This window comes from Capra hircus, chromosome 2 (genome assembly GCF_001704415.2).
Source record: "Capra hircus breed San Clemente chromosome 2, ASM170441v1, whole genome shotgun sequence".
Classification (NCBI taxonomy): domain Eukaryota; kingdom Metazoa; phylum Chordata; class Mammalia; order Artiodactyla; family Bovidae; genus Capra; species Capra hircus.
Genome location: NC_030809.1, coordinates 31,526,030 through 31,542,338, shown reverse-complemented (window position 1 = coordinate 31,542,338; position 16,309 = coordinate 31,526,030). Strand labels below are relative to the sequence as shown.

Genomic DNA, 16,309 nt, shown 5'->3' with positions numbered 1-16,309 from the left:
AGCTACCCATGGGAAATCTGTACTTTAGTTGTGTGTGTGTGTGTGTGTGTGTGTGTGTGTGTGTGTGTATTTCCTGTAAACATCTTTGAGCCAAATCACCATAAAATAAAGTAACAAGGGCACAAAAAGACACCCAGCTCCAAACCTAAGCCCTCTTTGAGCCCATCTGAAACTAGGAGTTCCAGTTTGGAAGGTTTGGAGGGAGCAAGAAACCCGCCTCCCTCTGGCCATTCAGACCAGCATCTCCCTCCTTGCACCATCATCCCCCTCAGGCCCTTGAGTCAGGAATCCTGCCCACCCAGGGGAGCCCAGGGGTTCACAAACACCATGTATCTCCTCCCTGCCAGCCCACACCCATCCCTCTCCCACCCCCCTCAACAGCCCCTGGAACATAGCCCAAGAGGAAACCAAAGCAAGCTCAGGAGTAAAACACGGCAGGCCACAAGTGCTTTTGTTCCCACATGTGTGCCTGTGGGCACTACCACCACCAGACACAAAGCCTCTCCCTGACCCCCCCACCACCCCCGCCAGCCGCCACTTTGCCCGGGTGTTTTGCATGGCACGGGGGGTGGGGCACAGGTGGGTGCATTGTGTTTTGTTAGACTCAGTCTGTATTGCACTTTGTTGTTGAGTTTGTCTTGGTTTTCCTCCCTCTTGTTGGAGAATGGAATCAACTTGCTGAAAATCACCCGCTCACAGCACCAGCCTCCCTCCAGCTCCGACCCTGCCCCAGGGCCCTCAAGGTGCACCACTCTCCGCCCGCCCTCTGGCCCCTGGGTGCCTCTGCACACCTGCTCCCCAGACGCAGTGGCATCATGTCGGGGCGAGCCCTTCCCGACCCGTCCTCTTCTTGCTCTGTCTCCCTTGCACGTGCTTGGTCACAGCTCCCTCGCAGATCTCTCGGCTCACACCGTAGTGACCCTCATGACCAGCTCACGGCTGCCGCCCTGTGGGGTCCGCTGTTCATGAGGTCTCAAGTGACTCAAGATGTGCAGGATGGTGTAAGCACAGTGGTGATCGGACAGGGGGCCTGAGGGGTGGCTGGCCCCCCGGGCAGGGCCTTCCTCGGGGGCAGGGGTGCCCACAGCCTCCTCTTCTGAGGTGGGGGCATTGGCCTGGGTGGACGAGGAGGTCCGGGGGTTGGTCCTGCCTCCTGTCTTTTGCTCCTCCAGGTCTTTTGCCTTGTCATAGTTCAGCACTTTCCACTGCTGGTTGACAGCCTGCCACCGTTTGAAGATGCGGTACACAGAGGGTCCCTCATGGATGATGAGGCCTGGGCAGCAGGAAGAAGAAACAAACAGAGGTGGGTAAGAGACAGCAAGTCACTGCCGGGAGGAACCAGCCTCCCTCTGTTTGTGAGTAGAGGTGTTGGGGAGCTTCCCTGGTAGCTCAGCTGGTAAAGAATCCATCTGCAATGCAGGAGACCCTGGTTCAATTTCTGGGTCAGGAAGATCCCCTGGAGAAGGGATAGGCTACCCCTTCCAGTATTCTTGGGCTTCCCTGGTGGCTCAGACAGTATAAAGAATCTGCCCGCAATGCAGGAGACCTAGGTTCGATCCCTGGTTTGGGAAAATCCCCTGGAGGATGGCATGGCAACCCACTTCAGTATTCTTACCTGGAGAATACCCATGGACAGAGGAGCCTGGTAAGCTATAGTCCATGAAGTCACAAAGAGTTGGACACAACTGAGCGACTAAGCACAGAGGTGTTGGGTGAGATGACTTTATATTGGTTTGACTTGTTCTTTTCAAACCTGCCTCTCAGCTGTGGGCTGCATGGTAACCATCCCTACATTTTTAGGCTCACTAGTCTTTGGAAGCAGGTGGAAGGTGGCCACACCGAGTGCACGACACAGCTGGGCACATACACGTAGTCCTTGGCCCCACCCCTCCTACTTCCCGGCCTGACAAAGTCCAAATTCATTGTCCACTGAGGCATAGTATTAATACAAATAGCTTTCCCTCCTGCGATCATGTGTCCGTGGCACCCAGCACTTAGCAGATAGATGTTCAATGAATCCTGTGCTTTCAAATGTACCATAAAAGAAACCCTGTAGTAATTCCATACCTTCTGAATGTCCAAAATTCCACTGGCTCACTTTTGGCTATTTAACAAATAGCCCAATACTACTGAAATACACAGGCTTCCCTGGTGGCTCAGCAGTAAAGAACCCACCTGCCAATGCAGGAGACCCAGGTTCAATACCTGTGCCAGGAAGATCCCCTGGAGAAGGGAATGGCAACCCACTCCAGTATTCTTGCCTGGAAAATTCCATAGACAGAGGAGCCTCGTGAGCTATAGTCCATTGGGTTGCAAGAGTCTTAACATGACTTAGTGACTAAACAACAACAGAAATACACACGTAGCTGAGAGAGAGCACTCTGGCCAGGGGCAGTGTAAAGTCAGAAAAGAGCTGCAAGAGGCAACCGGGAAACTAAACAGAAATTGTGTGCCTTCCATCTACTCAGCGCTAGGATAACAGTGAGCAGGACAGGCAGAGTCCTGCCCTCAGAGAGCTGGATTTCTAGCAGATAGAAACACAGTAAATACGAAAACAAACCAGCAAGACTATTTCAGACTCTGACATGTATGGAGAAAAACCACACAGGCTTTGGCATCAGAGTCTGTTTTCCCAGCAAGTAGGTCAGGAAAGAAAGTAGGACGTAATTATGGAGTCTGCAAAGGGAATGGTTACCACAGGGAAAGGTTGGCCCAGGGAGTCTAGACCCAGAAGGACGGAAGTAAGAACATGCAAGGGATAAGGAACATGAAAATTGAAAAGTAGAAAGTGATAGGGTCGATGTCAAGAGGTCTCTATGAATTTGGAGAATTGTGAATCGGTGAACTATAAGGATAGGGGGTGATTATCAGAGAGTGGGGTGTTCAGATTTTGAAGGGAGGTGGTTCTTGGTAATGATAAGCTCTATGGAGTGACCACTTGAGCAGGGCTGAGGTAGCCTGGAGGACAAGGTCTTATGGAATAAGATAAGGAATAATGAGGAAGCCAAGGAGTTGGGTAGATTAACTGCATCAGCCATGCTCAATGCTCAGGCCAAATGCCCTCTTTGTATAACAAATATGCATACATATATGTGTATATAGTTTCCATAGATATAAAATATGGGGTGCTGAGTCTTCGTTGCAGCACGTGGGCCCCTCATCGCAGCGTGCAGGCTTTCTCCTGTTGCGGCACTCGGCGTCTTCTCCTGTTGTGGAGCACAGTCTTCTCCAGTTGTAGCTTGAGGGCTTGGTTACCCCTCAGCATGTGGGATCTTTGTTTCCTGGCCATGGATCAAACCCATATCTCCTGCACTAGAAGGCAAATTCTCAACTACTGGACCACCAAGGAAGTCCCTATAAAAATATGTTTTAATATCCCCTTTTCTGTTCTGAAATGAAACTTATATAAGATAGCTAAGCTACTATGGTTTCTTTTAAAAATTAATATAATGCCCTAACAGATGATATGAAGAAAAACAAACAACAAGTCATTTATAACAAGACAGTACAAATTTCAATATTAATGCTGGGGCACAACCACTTTAGAAAAAAAAACCAAAAACCTCATACATTTTCAAAATATCCCCAGGGATTGGTAACACCTCTTTTGAGGACCACTGATCTCCAGAGATGCCAAGGACAGGACAGGTGGGAGGCAGGGTGGGAGCCAGGTGCAGGGGGACGTGAGGAGTGAATGAATCACAGCCACCAGCAGCATCAAGAAGGGGAAAGGACTCTGGTATCTGGTGACATTCGCTTCAGAGGGGCTGGAGCTTCTGAAAGATGAAGGAAGAGGCAGTCTGGAGGTGGTAACAGGGAGCAAGGAGGACACCACCCCACCTCTGAGCCCCCAGGATACAGTGTACGAGAGACACGGCAGCCACTGCTTGAGACAGCCATGCAAGAAACAATGTCCTCAGGAGACAGCTATATCACAAAATTAAAGGATGAGGAAGGGAAGACTTGGAGGAGAGGTTGCCAGTCGTGCACCACAAGGTCCAGAGGGCATGTGGAAGAGCTAGGAAGATGGGGATGAGCAAAACAGGAAAGGGATGGTTGTGCATATGGTAAAGGTGGTCAAGGAGGCCAGACCCACACTGAGTGAGATGACTGGGAGGAAGGCACAGCGGGATTCAGTTGCAGTGCCATATATTGAGGGGCGCCAATACTTTGGCCACCTGATGCAAAGAGCTGACTCATTGGAAAAGACCCTGATGCTGGGGAAGATTTGGGGCAGAAGAAGGAGGAGGTAGTAGAGGATGAGATGGTTGGATGGCTTCACTGACCCAATGGATATGAGTGTGAGCAAACTCCAGGAGATAGGGAAGGACAGGAAGTCTGGCATGCTCCAATCCATGGGGTTGCAAAGAGTTGGACACAACTGGGTGACTGAAAAACAACAAATCAAGAGGCAACTGGTCTGGTCCCTGCAGGGAAGAGCTGACTCATAGGAGTAAACAGCAGTGAGTCACTCCAGCAACTCCATGTCAAGCAAAGTGACTGGATGGCAACATCTTAAGGCCTCTTCAACCTCTAACACGCTGTGATTCTAGGAGGCAAGACAGCCACCCACTGCTACTCTTTCCTCTAGGAAGGGCTCCAATAGCTCCTGAAAATGTACTTTGTGTAACAGGTCTTCAAAGGTTCATAAAAGGAGATGGTTACCCTGTAGACCAGTTGTTTCTAAGCCTCTGGATCATGGACCCCTTTGAGGATCTGATGAAAGCTAGGACCAAATTCCTAGGGGAAAAAACACCAGACACAGGGACTGTCTGTATAATTTTAGGGGGCTCATAAGTTTCCTTTGGACCACCAGGGGACCCCTTGATCTCCTACCTGGTTCTAGACAAGGAGACTTCCTCTCTGTCCTGTTTCCCACTGTCTCCCAGCGTGCTAACGCTCACCGCTTCCTTCAACCTTGTGAATACATGCTTGTGTACCCTTGGCACTGCAGTGTTCATGGGTTCAGTCACTCCACAAGTCTTGTTTGAACACTGCTGTGCTCTTTTCCCTAGATTGCAAGCCCCTCAAGGACAGGGGCCAGATATGGTTGAGGCTTGGGCAGCGGATACGGTATTGAGAGCTTCATGAAGCCTTGGTGATGACAGAGGACATAGGGGCCTCTGGGAGGGGAAATTGGGATCTTTTTTAAAGCCCCAAACTCACTCTTTCCAACAAGAGTCACTCTCCTTGATTCTTAATTAGCTTCTTGATCAGACAGTTTTACCCTGATTGAAGAGGGTGGCTTAAATTTTGGGTCTGAATGCTACCTCCTAATTATCTGTCTAGTGTTCAGGAAGTAATTAAACCATTTTAATGGATAGGTGGCTGAAGGGAAGGAAGGTGCACCTGTTTTTGTAGATAATGCATATTTGGCAATAGTTGGAAAAGCACAAACTACCTTATTCACATCCACTCCCTAGCGCGCTCTCTCTCTCTCTGCTTCCTGCTCGACAAATTACCTATTGATTCCCTGAGCAGGAGAGTTTGTTTGTTTGTTTGTTTTAATGAGGGAAAGTGGGTGGGGCTCATCTGATAGGGACAGGTGAAGTGGGCAAAGCTGAAGATATGGGAGAGAAAGAAGAGGAACGGGGAAATGGATGGAGGGAAAGAGAGACTAAAATTAAAATAGGAGGGAAGAAGGCTATTGGTGAATGGAGGCAGAGAAGTAGTAGAAAAACAAAATGGAAAATTTGAATGCATGGCAATATCAGAAACTCAATATGTTTGGTTTTTCTCTCTTTAACCAAACAGAAATTTATTGTCTCATAGTTCTGAAGGCTTGAAGTCCAAAGTAAAGGTACTTAGCAGGCCTCTGAAATCTGTAGGCATGGATACATTTATTATTTTTTCACATTGTTGGAGTATAGTCGCTCTAGAGTATTGTGTTAATTTCTGCAGTACAGCAAAGTGAATCAGGTGTACGTTTACATCTCTCTCATCTTTTTCAGATTTCCTTTCCATTTAGGTCACCACAGAGCGCTGAGATGAGTTCCCTGGCCTATACAGGAGGTACTCATTAGTTACCTATTTTATACATAGTAGCAGTAGTGTGTATATGTCAATCTCCCAATTCATCCCACCCCCTTCCCACTTTGGTATCCAGATGCTTGTTCTCTGTCTGTGTGTCTATTTCTGCTTTGCAAAGAAGATCCTCTATCACATTTTTCTAGATTCCATATATATGTTAATATACAATATTTTTCTCTTTCTGACTTACTTCACTCTGTGTGACAGGTCCATTCATGTCTCTTGCAAATGTGTTTTGACTGAGTCCCTTTCTGGGGTTTTTCATATAATTTGTCTAGTAACCACCTAACAAGGTGCTCAACCCTGGGCTGTTCTCCATAGACACAGCTCTAGAAGAACTGCTGCCTTCATCTTTCTAACGTCTCTCCGTCTTTCAGGGATCCTCTTCTTGTAGGCTCTGTAGGATGTCAGAACCCTTTTTTGTTGCCATAGCTCTCCCCCAGCCTCCAGGTGAAATGGGCCTTTGCTCAGCCCATGAGGATGGGATGAAAAGTGGCCATGTGAGTAGGTGGTCCTGCCTGTGCGGTTCCCTTGCCCTAACTCACAGCGCTATCAGGAAGTTCTCCCTGACCTAGAATCCCAATCTTCATGTGATGAATTTTGGCCCTTGGTTCTCACTGTGTCCACAGCAGTGAGATACAGCTTAATTCTGCTTAGTATTATTTCCTGAGTACTGACTGTGTGCTTCTCTGAGCACTTCTCTGAGCAAGCACTTCTCACTTCTGTGAGCAACCCAAAAAATTGGGTTCCCATGAGGTACAGAATTAACAGGCTAAGGCCAGCTGAGAAGTACATAGAGAAGAGCTCTGGCCCCTTCAGTGACACCGATCCCACTTGCCACCCTTACCTCTTCTCTTGCTCGTATCCTAGTTTAAGTGGCATAAAGGTTGCAGACAACTTTACAAGGGTGTGGTGTGCGCGTGCTGAGTCGTGTCTGACTCTTTCAAACCCCATGAACTGTAGATCACCAGGCTCCTCTACCCATGGGATTTCCCAGGCAAAAATGGTGGAGTGGGTTGCCATTTTCTTCTACAGGGGATCTCTCTGACCCAGGGATTGAACCTGCCTCTCCTACATGGGCAGGTGGATTATTTACCACTGCACCTCCTGGGAAGCCCCCAAATCAGGGAGCGTATGGAGACAGATTCCTGGGCACTACCCTCAGGTGATGTTTTAGATGTGGACCACCCTTGAGCAGCACTGCCTAGAACATGGTCCTTTCCCTGGCAGACTGCGTCATGGAAGCCTTTGAATTATGATCAAACAAAGAACCAAAAGTAAATAAAAAAACACTCAATTTCCAGATGTGACAGACACAGAAGCTAAGGCAACTCACGAAATGGATACTTCTCTGAGATCCAAAGGTGTTTGGGTCCCACAGTTTAGAGTCAACTCATGGATGAACATGCACTGAACATTAAGAGTACTTGCCACTTACTAGCCTTGTCTCTTGATCTAAGTTAATTCCTCCTTCTGAGCCCCTGTTTTCTCATCAGGAAGTGGGGCTGCTATCCCCTTCCTAATAGGGTTGCTATGAGACTGAATGAAGCGATGAATCCTTTGCTCTGATGCTGCACTGTGCCAGGCACTCATTTACACTCGACACCACACGGTTTTGATTGCTTTGGGGAAACTGCAGAGCAGAAAAAGTCCACTCTCATCTCCTCCCTCATCTTCCTACTCCTTTATTGCCAACCGCATTCCCAGCCACAAGCACCTGCTCTGCTGTCTCCTAACTGTCCTTCCCAGCCCCTGGTCTGAGTCATTGTTTATAGATGAATAACAGGCTAGACCTGAGAGGAGCTCTGTATACCAGCTGATTCTTCACACGTCCCAAATATCCTTGCACTGGTATAATTGAGAGGTCCATTTCTGGAAGTATTCGTGAAGTTATGCCCTAAGAGACTATAGACTTCTTTCATGAGTTTTTGGGAGGCTTAGCACTCTTCTCTCTGAACAAATACTAAAAGGACCACATATCTCCATCACTCTGGGTGGCGATGGTGGAGGTCAGGTGATGATGGTGATGGTGATGAGAGTCAATATTTATTGAATGCTTATTAGGTCCTATCATTAAAAGGGCTTTGCAAATAGGGTCAACTTATCACACACACCCAGTGAAGAAGGTGATGTTATCTCCACTTTACAAAACAGGAAGCTGAGCTCAGAGAGCCCTTTGCACTCGGGTGGAGCCAGGTGTCTGGCACTGAATGTGAGCATGAGTCAACTCAAGATTTAAGAAATGGGTACAGGAGGAAAAAGTGTCTGTGTGTGCGCGCGTGTGTTTGCCTTACCATGCTCTCTCGTATTTTCTATCAGCCAGAGACAGAACATTCAAAAGCCTAGATGACTGTGGAGCCACAAGATGGGAGGGTCTTGGGTCTCTGAATCACTGTGTGGAGGAGAAACCCACACACCACTGCCACCCACAACTCACAGGAACTACTATTGGGTTGAAACACTGAATTTGGAAGCTTACTTTTCTATTTGCTGGAATTATAATACCCCTGGGGCATGTTAGGGGCCACAGAGAAAGGCAGTTGTGGCTCAATGGCACATTTCCTATGGTTCCCAAAATAGATTCGCTGGCCTGAGCATCCACATTATTTACCAGATTGCGACTATTTCTAGTCAAAACCCATCATCAATGAACAGACTTGCCGTTTCTGAATGTGTTCCAAAAACTCTGCTGCAGGCACTGGAGGCAGTTCCTAATAGGCGTTCCTGAAATATCTTGAGCCCTGTCAGCACAACTGGAATAACTGCATTGCCTCCCAAGGGGTCTCCTTTGAGGGGAACAGTGCTCGCTTGGTGTGTCTGCTTCTAAATCATCGTCTTCATCCTCTGCACATCCAGCAGCTCAGGTGTGGAGAGAGGTGACCAGGCACAGGAAGTGGGGGTGGGGTGAAAGGGAGGGGCTAAAGGAAGAAGGCGAAGATTACAAGTTAAGAGTTAATTCAAGCCGACAAGCACCTCCGGCATAGCGCATGGAACTCTGCTCAGTGTCATGTGGCAGTCTGAATGGGAGGGGAGTTTGGGGGAGAATGCTCAGTTGCTCATTCGTGTCCGACTCTGCCCCCATGCACTGTAGCCCACCAGGCCCCTCTGTCCATGGAATTCTCCAAGAAAGAATATTGGAGTGGGTAGCCATTCCCTCCTCCAGGGGATCTTCCCGACCCAGGTATGGAAACCGAGTCTCCTGCGTTGTCTCCTGCATTGGCAGGCAGATTCTTTACTGCTGAGCCACCTGGGAAGCTCTTGAGGGAGAATGGATACATGTATATGTATGGCTGAGTCTCTTTGCATTCACTTGAAACTATTGCAACATTGTTTGTTAATTGGCTATTCAGTTCAATTCAGTTCAGTCGCTCAGTCGTGTCCGACTCTTTGTGACCCCATGAATTGCAGCACTCCAGGCCTGCCTGTCCATCACCAACTCCCGGAGCTCACTCAAACTTATGTCCATCGAGTCAGGGATGCCATCCAGCTATCTCATCCTCTGTCATCCCCTTCTCCTCCTGCCCCTAATCCCTCCCAGCATCAGAGTCTTTTCCAACGAGTCAACTCTTCGCATAAGGTGGCCAAAGTACTGGAGTTTCAGCATCAGTCCTTCCAGTGAACACCCAGGACTGACTTCCTTTAGAATGGACTGGTTGGATCTCCTTGCAGTTCAAGGGACACTCAAGAGTCTTCTCCAACACCACAGTTCAAAAGCATCAATTCTTCGGTGCTCAGCTTTCTTCACAGTCCAACTCTCACATCCATACATGACCACTGGAAAAACCATAGCCTTGACTAGGTGGACCTTAGTCGGCAAAGTAATGTCTCTGCTTTTGAATATGCTATCTAGATTGGTCATGGCTCAGATGGTAAAGTGTCTGTCTACAGTGTGAGAGACCTGGGTTTGATCCCTGGGTTGGGAAGATTCCCTAGAGAAGGAAATGGCAACCCACTCCAGTACTCTTGCCTTGAATATCCCGTGGATGAAGGAGCTTCATTCAGGCTACTATCCATGGGGTCGTAAAGAGTCAGGCACAGCTGAGCGACTTCACTTTCTAGGTTGGTCATAACTTTCCAAGGAGTAAGCGTCTTTTAATTTCATGGCTGCAGTTACCATGTGCAGTGATTTTGGAACCCCCAAAAATAAAGTCTGACACTGTTTCCACTGTTTCCCGATCTATTTGCCATGAAGTGATGGGACCAGATGCCATGATCTTCGTTTTCTGAATGTTGAGCTTTAAGCCAACTTTTTCACTCTCCTCTTTCACTTTCATCAAGGGGCTTTTTAGTTCCTCTTCACTTTCTGCCATAAGGGTGGTGTCATCTGCATATCTGAGGTTATTGATATTTCTCCTGGCAATCTTGATTCCAGCTTGTGCTTCTTCCAGTCCAGCATTTTTCATGATGTACTCTGCATAAAAGTTAAATAAGCAGGGTGACAATATACAGCCTTGATGTACTCCTTTTCCTATTTGGAACCAGTCTGTTGTCCCATCTCCAGTTCTAACTGTTGCTTCCTGACCTGCATATAGGTTTCTCAAGAGGCAGGTCAGGTGGTCTGGTATTCCTATCTCTCTTAGAATTTTCCACAGTTTCTTGTGATCCACACAGTCAAAGGCTTTGGCATAGTCAACAAAGCAGAAATAGATGTTTTTCTAGAACTCTCTTGCTTTTTCCATGATCCAGCGGATGTTGGCAATTTGATCTCTGGTTTCTCTGCCTTTTCTAAAACCAGCCTGAACATCTGAAAGTTCACGGTTCATGTATTGCTGAAGCCTGGCTTGGAGAATTTTGAGCATGACTTTACTAGCGTGTGAGATGAGTGCAATTGTGTGGTAGTTTGAGCATTCTTTGGCATTGCCTTTCTTTGGGATTGGAATGAAAAGTGATGTTTTCCCCTGTGGCCACTGCTGAGTTTTTCAAATTTGCTGGCATATTGAGTGCAGCACTTTCACAGCATCATCTTTCAGGATTTGAAATAGCTCAACTGGAATTTCATCACCTCCACTAGCTTTTTCCATAGTGATGCTTTATACTGCTGCTGCTAAGTCACTTCAGTCATGTCTGACTCTGTGCGACCCTGTAGACAGCAGCCCACCAGGCTCCCCCATCCCTGGGATTCTCCAGGCGAGAACACTGGGTGATGCTTTATACCCATACAAGGTTTAATAAAAGCTGGATAACACATAAGAACAGATTATGGTCTGTCTCCCATGTATGTGTGATTCTATGGCTGGCTTGCCCAAAAATTCAAGGCACTGGGTCATCATGACCTCTCACAGTGGAAGTGATTCCAAAATCCTGGATTGCCAGATCTGAAAGAACCTTGTAGATATAGGTTCCCTTCATTTTATAGCTGGTAAGAGAGGAATAACTGCCGGTCCAGGGCTGGCTAACTGTCATCAGATAGGTTCTAGTCCTCCTGCACCAGCCTGCTTCATATTTCAGGGATTAAATGAATGCCCCTGGTAGCTTGCTGGGAAGATCCCTTGGAGAAGGGAACGCTACCCACAGTATTCTTGCCTGAAGAATCCCTATGGACAGAGGAGCCTGGTGGGCTACAGTCCATAGGGAAGAAAAGAGTCAGAGGTCACTGAGCGATTAAGCACAAGAGGTTGGACAGGTGTGGTCATTCCTATCCAGAAGGAAGGAGGAAAAGAAGGAATCTTTGTGGCATATACGTGCTTTTTATGTTAATGTGAATTAAAACTAAGTTTGAAAAACAATGTTTCCACAGCCCTGCTCTCCCCACCCCCTGCGTGCTTGCTATAAACTGGGATTTGAACTTCATCTCCCAAGGTAAGAACCAGGTACCTCTAAATCAGAGGAAAATTACTCACTGGACCGCACACAGAGAAGTTTCAACAGCAACAACAAAAGAGAAATATTTTCTATAATTCCATCCATTACCCTAGCCCTCTGTTTTAAAGATTTGGAGTTTCAGAATCTCTCTTGCTTTCCTTCCCCTGACCCGCTTCCACTCACAAGAGAAAAACAAACATGGGAAGGACGCGGGCCTCATTTTTGCAGAGTTGACTTCTTGGTGGCCAATCTCTTGGGTCTGTGGAGTGAAAAAAAAAATGTTTTTGGTGCCAGGGACCTTAATTAATTTGCTCTTGTTAAATCCTAATAACTTGACCCACTGGAGCAGAGAACGTGCCATTTGTTTCCTGGGAGGCTCTGTCAGCTTCTCCGCCAGGGAAGACAGCGTCATTAGAGATGACGGAAGAGGGGGCAGGTGGGACGAGGACGTTCAATGTAATCAGATCTTCTCATTTAGGGAATGCGGGTGAGGGAGCCAAAACCTTCCAGAAGAGGCACTGCTCCAAATAACGGCAGATTCTCAATTATGGGAGGACTCCAGGCTGTGGCAAACCTTTAACCATTTTGGCAAATCTTTATCAAGTGCCTAGGGAGAATCTGGTGAAGGCAATGGCACCCCACTCCAGTACTCTTGCCTGGAAAATCTCATGGACGGAGGAGCCTGGAAGGCTGTAGTCCATGGGGTCGCTGAGGCTCAGACATGACTGAGTGACTTCACTTTCACTTTTCACTTTCATGCATTGGACAAGGAAATGGCAACCCACTCCAGTGTTCTTGCCTGGAGAATCCCAGGGACGGGGGAGCCTGATGGGCTGCCATCTATGGGGTCGCACAGAGTCAGACACGACTGAGGCGACTTAGCCTAGGGAAAATCTACCCTGACCTGGTCACTGATATGTATAATGCCTGCTCTTCACATGTGCCATCTTATCCAGTCCTCTCGACAACTCTCTGAGGACGGTATTATTATTCCTCCTCACAAGGGAGAAAACAAAAGCAGAGAGGTTATGCAAATCACTTAGGGTCCCATTCAGTAAGGAAGTGGGCGACATGCCGCCCCAGAGCATTATGTAGCACCACTCCCATCATTCCGGAGACCCAGACTCTGAGGTTCGTGGCTCAGTCCCTCCTGCTATTTTCTCATCTCTGTCTCCTTTCATCCCTTTAGGTGTTTAATGTTCCCTAGGTCTCTGTTCTTAGTCACCGACTCCCTGAACAGTCCTCCTAAGTTACCTATTCAAAATTCACAGCTTCAAACACCTCTTACTATTGCCTTCCAAATCTGTCTTCAACTGCCTGCTTTCCTTACCATCTCATCTCCCCATCAGTTACCAGGAGTTGTCAGAAATGGTTCAGTGCCCTCAGTATCTTCTTCTATATCACAGGAGGGGACCACCTGTTCACTAAAAAAAAAAAAAAAGCTTTTCCCTCTTTCTAGCCCAGCAAAGAGACACCTTCCTGACCCTTCATTCTCCTCTTTGCAGCCCATAATGTCTTCCATGTGTCTGGCATCTCTTCTACTGCCAACTCATGACTTAGAAACTGCCTCATGCCTCTCTGCCTGGATTTTAGATTTAGAATGGTCCTTTCTTTTTGTGCTGCCTTTCTTGAAGATATACCCTTTAGTTCCTCGTTGTTTCACCCACTGCCCACCCGATTCTCATGCTCAAAGAATGATGCCTGATCCCCACTCAAGTGAGCATCCCGGGGTTCCCACCATTCTGAAGGAGTTCAGACCACCGTATCAAGTCCGCATCCTGTATACTTCTCAAGGTCACGCCACACACTTCTTCCCCACCATCGCTGTTTGGCATCTCTTTACTTCTTTCTCACTCTATTATAAGCATTTTCCAGCTGGCTTCTCCCAATGTCTAGTCTGTCCAGCTCTGTGATCCAATCTGCTGAAACCTGCTAGAGCTCTCTCTTTAAAACACACATCTGATCATACTTCTCTGTATTAAATCTTTAAAATGCCTCCCCTCACCAACAGGGATGTCTGAGCTGCTTCGTGCATGATTCATCAGCTGTGAGATTTGCTTCTTGCCAACCTCCCCATCCCCATGACCTGCCTCCCCATCCTGGCTCTTTGCACTGAGCCATACAAAGCTGCTCAATGCTTTCTAAGCACACGTTGTTTTCTCTTGTCTCTGCCTCTACCACACTCTGCCTGGAAAGTTCTTCTCCACTGTTCTGGACAAATTTTGACATATCTTTCAAAACTAGCTCAAGGATAGGGTTCCTTCCTTTAGAAACCCTTCTTTTTTAATTAAACTTTTTATTTTGTATTGGGGCATAGCCAATGAACAATGCTGTGATAGTTTCAGGTGGACAGCAAAGGGACTCAGCCATACATATACATGTATCCATTCTCCCCCAAACTCCTCTCCCATCCAGGCTATCACATAACTTTGAGCAGAGTTCCATATGCTACACGGTAGGGCCTTGTTGGTTGTGGGCTCAGTTGCTAAGTTGTGTCCGACTCTGCGACCCCATGGACCGTAGCCCACCTACCTGGCTCTTCTGTCCATGAGATTTCCCAGGCAAGAATACTGGAGTGGGTTGCCATTTCCTTCTCCACCTTGTTGGTTATCCATTTTAAATACAGCAGTCTTGAATACCTCCGAAGAAGAGTTAACTGGTCTCTGCTCTGTTCTACCTTTCTCTGTGTCTTGTAAAAGCTACTGTTCTGTTGTAATTTATTTGTAGACTGTGAGCTCCTCAAGGGCAGGGACTGGGACTCATTCACATCTCTGTTAAAGTTCCCTAGTTTCATGACCGAAATTAGGCAGCTAACAAATGCTACTGAATGAATGGATCTGACCGCCCGGAGCTTACTCTGATTCAGTCATTTTGTGTGCTTACCCTGTGTCCTAGCCTCAGTAATTAACTTGTCTGCCTTCCCAGTGAAATGTACAGTCCTTGAGAGTGGATGACTCTCATTGGGAGTGCTCTCTCAACAATTTTTTTTAGCCCTGGAGCATGTGGGATCTTAGTTCCCCAACCGGGGATCAAACCCGTGCCCTCTTCAGTGGAAGCTCAGAGTCTTTACCATCTGAGCCACCAGGGAAGCCCAGAAAGCTCAGAGTCTTAACCACTGGGCCACCAGGGAAGTCCTCAATAAATATTTCTGAATGAAGGAATGGATTCCCTAATTTCATGTTAACCAGTGGATTTAGCTCCCCATATTCCAAGGACCTTTCACGAGAGTGTCACAGGGAAACAAACCACCCAAATTTCATCTCAACTTCTCAAGCCTCCCTCTCAGTTGATGTCAGAATAGCACTGATCAAAAGGGAAGTACAGCAATGGTTAATTTCCAAATCCCTGAATACAGGACAGGAGCAGCTGGCGCTCACTGAAGTTCTTATTGCCACCAGCCATTAACTCTATGAGTCAAGATATTACTGGACCAATTTTCCCTCAACCTGCCTCTCCATCCAAGCTCTGCATTTACAATTTCACAGAGCAATCAGAGATGAAACAGGCAGTAGAAAGCACTCAGGAATTGAAGCCAGGGGGTCATGGTCCAATCCTCAGCTCTACCATTTGCTTAGTTATGTGACCTGGTGCCCACCTGCTTTAAGCCTACCCTCACCTGTTCAATAGGGATAATTTTTCCCCTGATTATCTTTTAGCATTGTTGGCCCCTTTCTCAGTTCCTCTCTGTTGCAGGGGTTTGGTGGATTGTTCTGTCTACAGCAAGTTACATCTGGCTTTTACTGTGGCAGAGACTGGTCTCAGGACTTAGGACTCTAAGCCAAGAGATGCTTAATCTGTAGAGGTGGCCTGTGTTCCAGAATGTACAACCTTCTGATACGACCAAGTCCAGAGTCACTGTCCACAGCCCTGAACCCATGCTGCATTAAATAGAGAACCATTAAATAGGCAACCATTCCAGGCAAAATCCTTTGGTGAGAACTAGAGGTCATTGCCTGAGAGCCATTGCTTTCACTGATTCACCGGAAGGTCAGCCAGGTGGACACAGCCATGGATGGGGCTGATGCGGCTTCACGAGCAGCAAGCCGACGTCTCAGACTTTGCATCCTCTTAGCTTCATGGCAGAGAATACCCCCTGAGCTGGTGTTGATGCAGTGAATTTCTCGTGCGTCCCTCGCACTCTCATCAACTTTTCCTTAGCACACCACTCTGATAGAGAAGTTATTTTTAAGGATGAATTAAACCTATGCATTATGTTTACTCAAATTTTTACTATCTGAGGCCATTTAACAGTCTCAAGGAATAGACCAAGGTGTCTGAAAAGTAGAGAAAGTTCAAGGAATTATTTTAACAAGTGTCTTATCGCTTTCTTAGGCTAAAGCTTAGTCGCTAAGTCGTGTCTGACTCTTGTGATCCCATGGACTGTAGGCCACCAGGCTCCTCTGTCCATGGAATTTTCCAGGCAAGAATACTGGAATGAATGGCCATTTCCTTCTCCAAGGGGAGCTTCCCAACATAG

General features: G+C 47.3%; 1 protein-coding gene across 1 annotated transcript in view; it reads right to left on the bottom strand.

The window, feature by feature from the left end:
* Positions 532-16,309, bottom strand: part of MARCH4 (membrane associated ring-CH-type finger 4) — a 120,103-nt gene continuing 104,325 nt past the window's right edge. Inside the window, exon 4 of the mRNA XM_005676518.3 lies at positions 532-1,273. Coding sequence (XP_005676575.2) covers positions 906-1,273 — 368 coding nt within the window. The 3' untranslated portion in view covers positions 532-905. The remainder of the gene's footprint in view (positions 1,274-16,309) is intronic.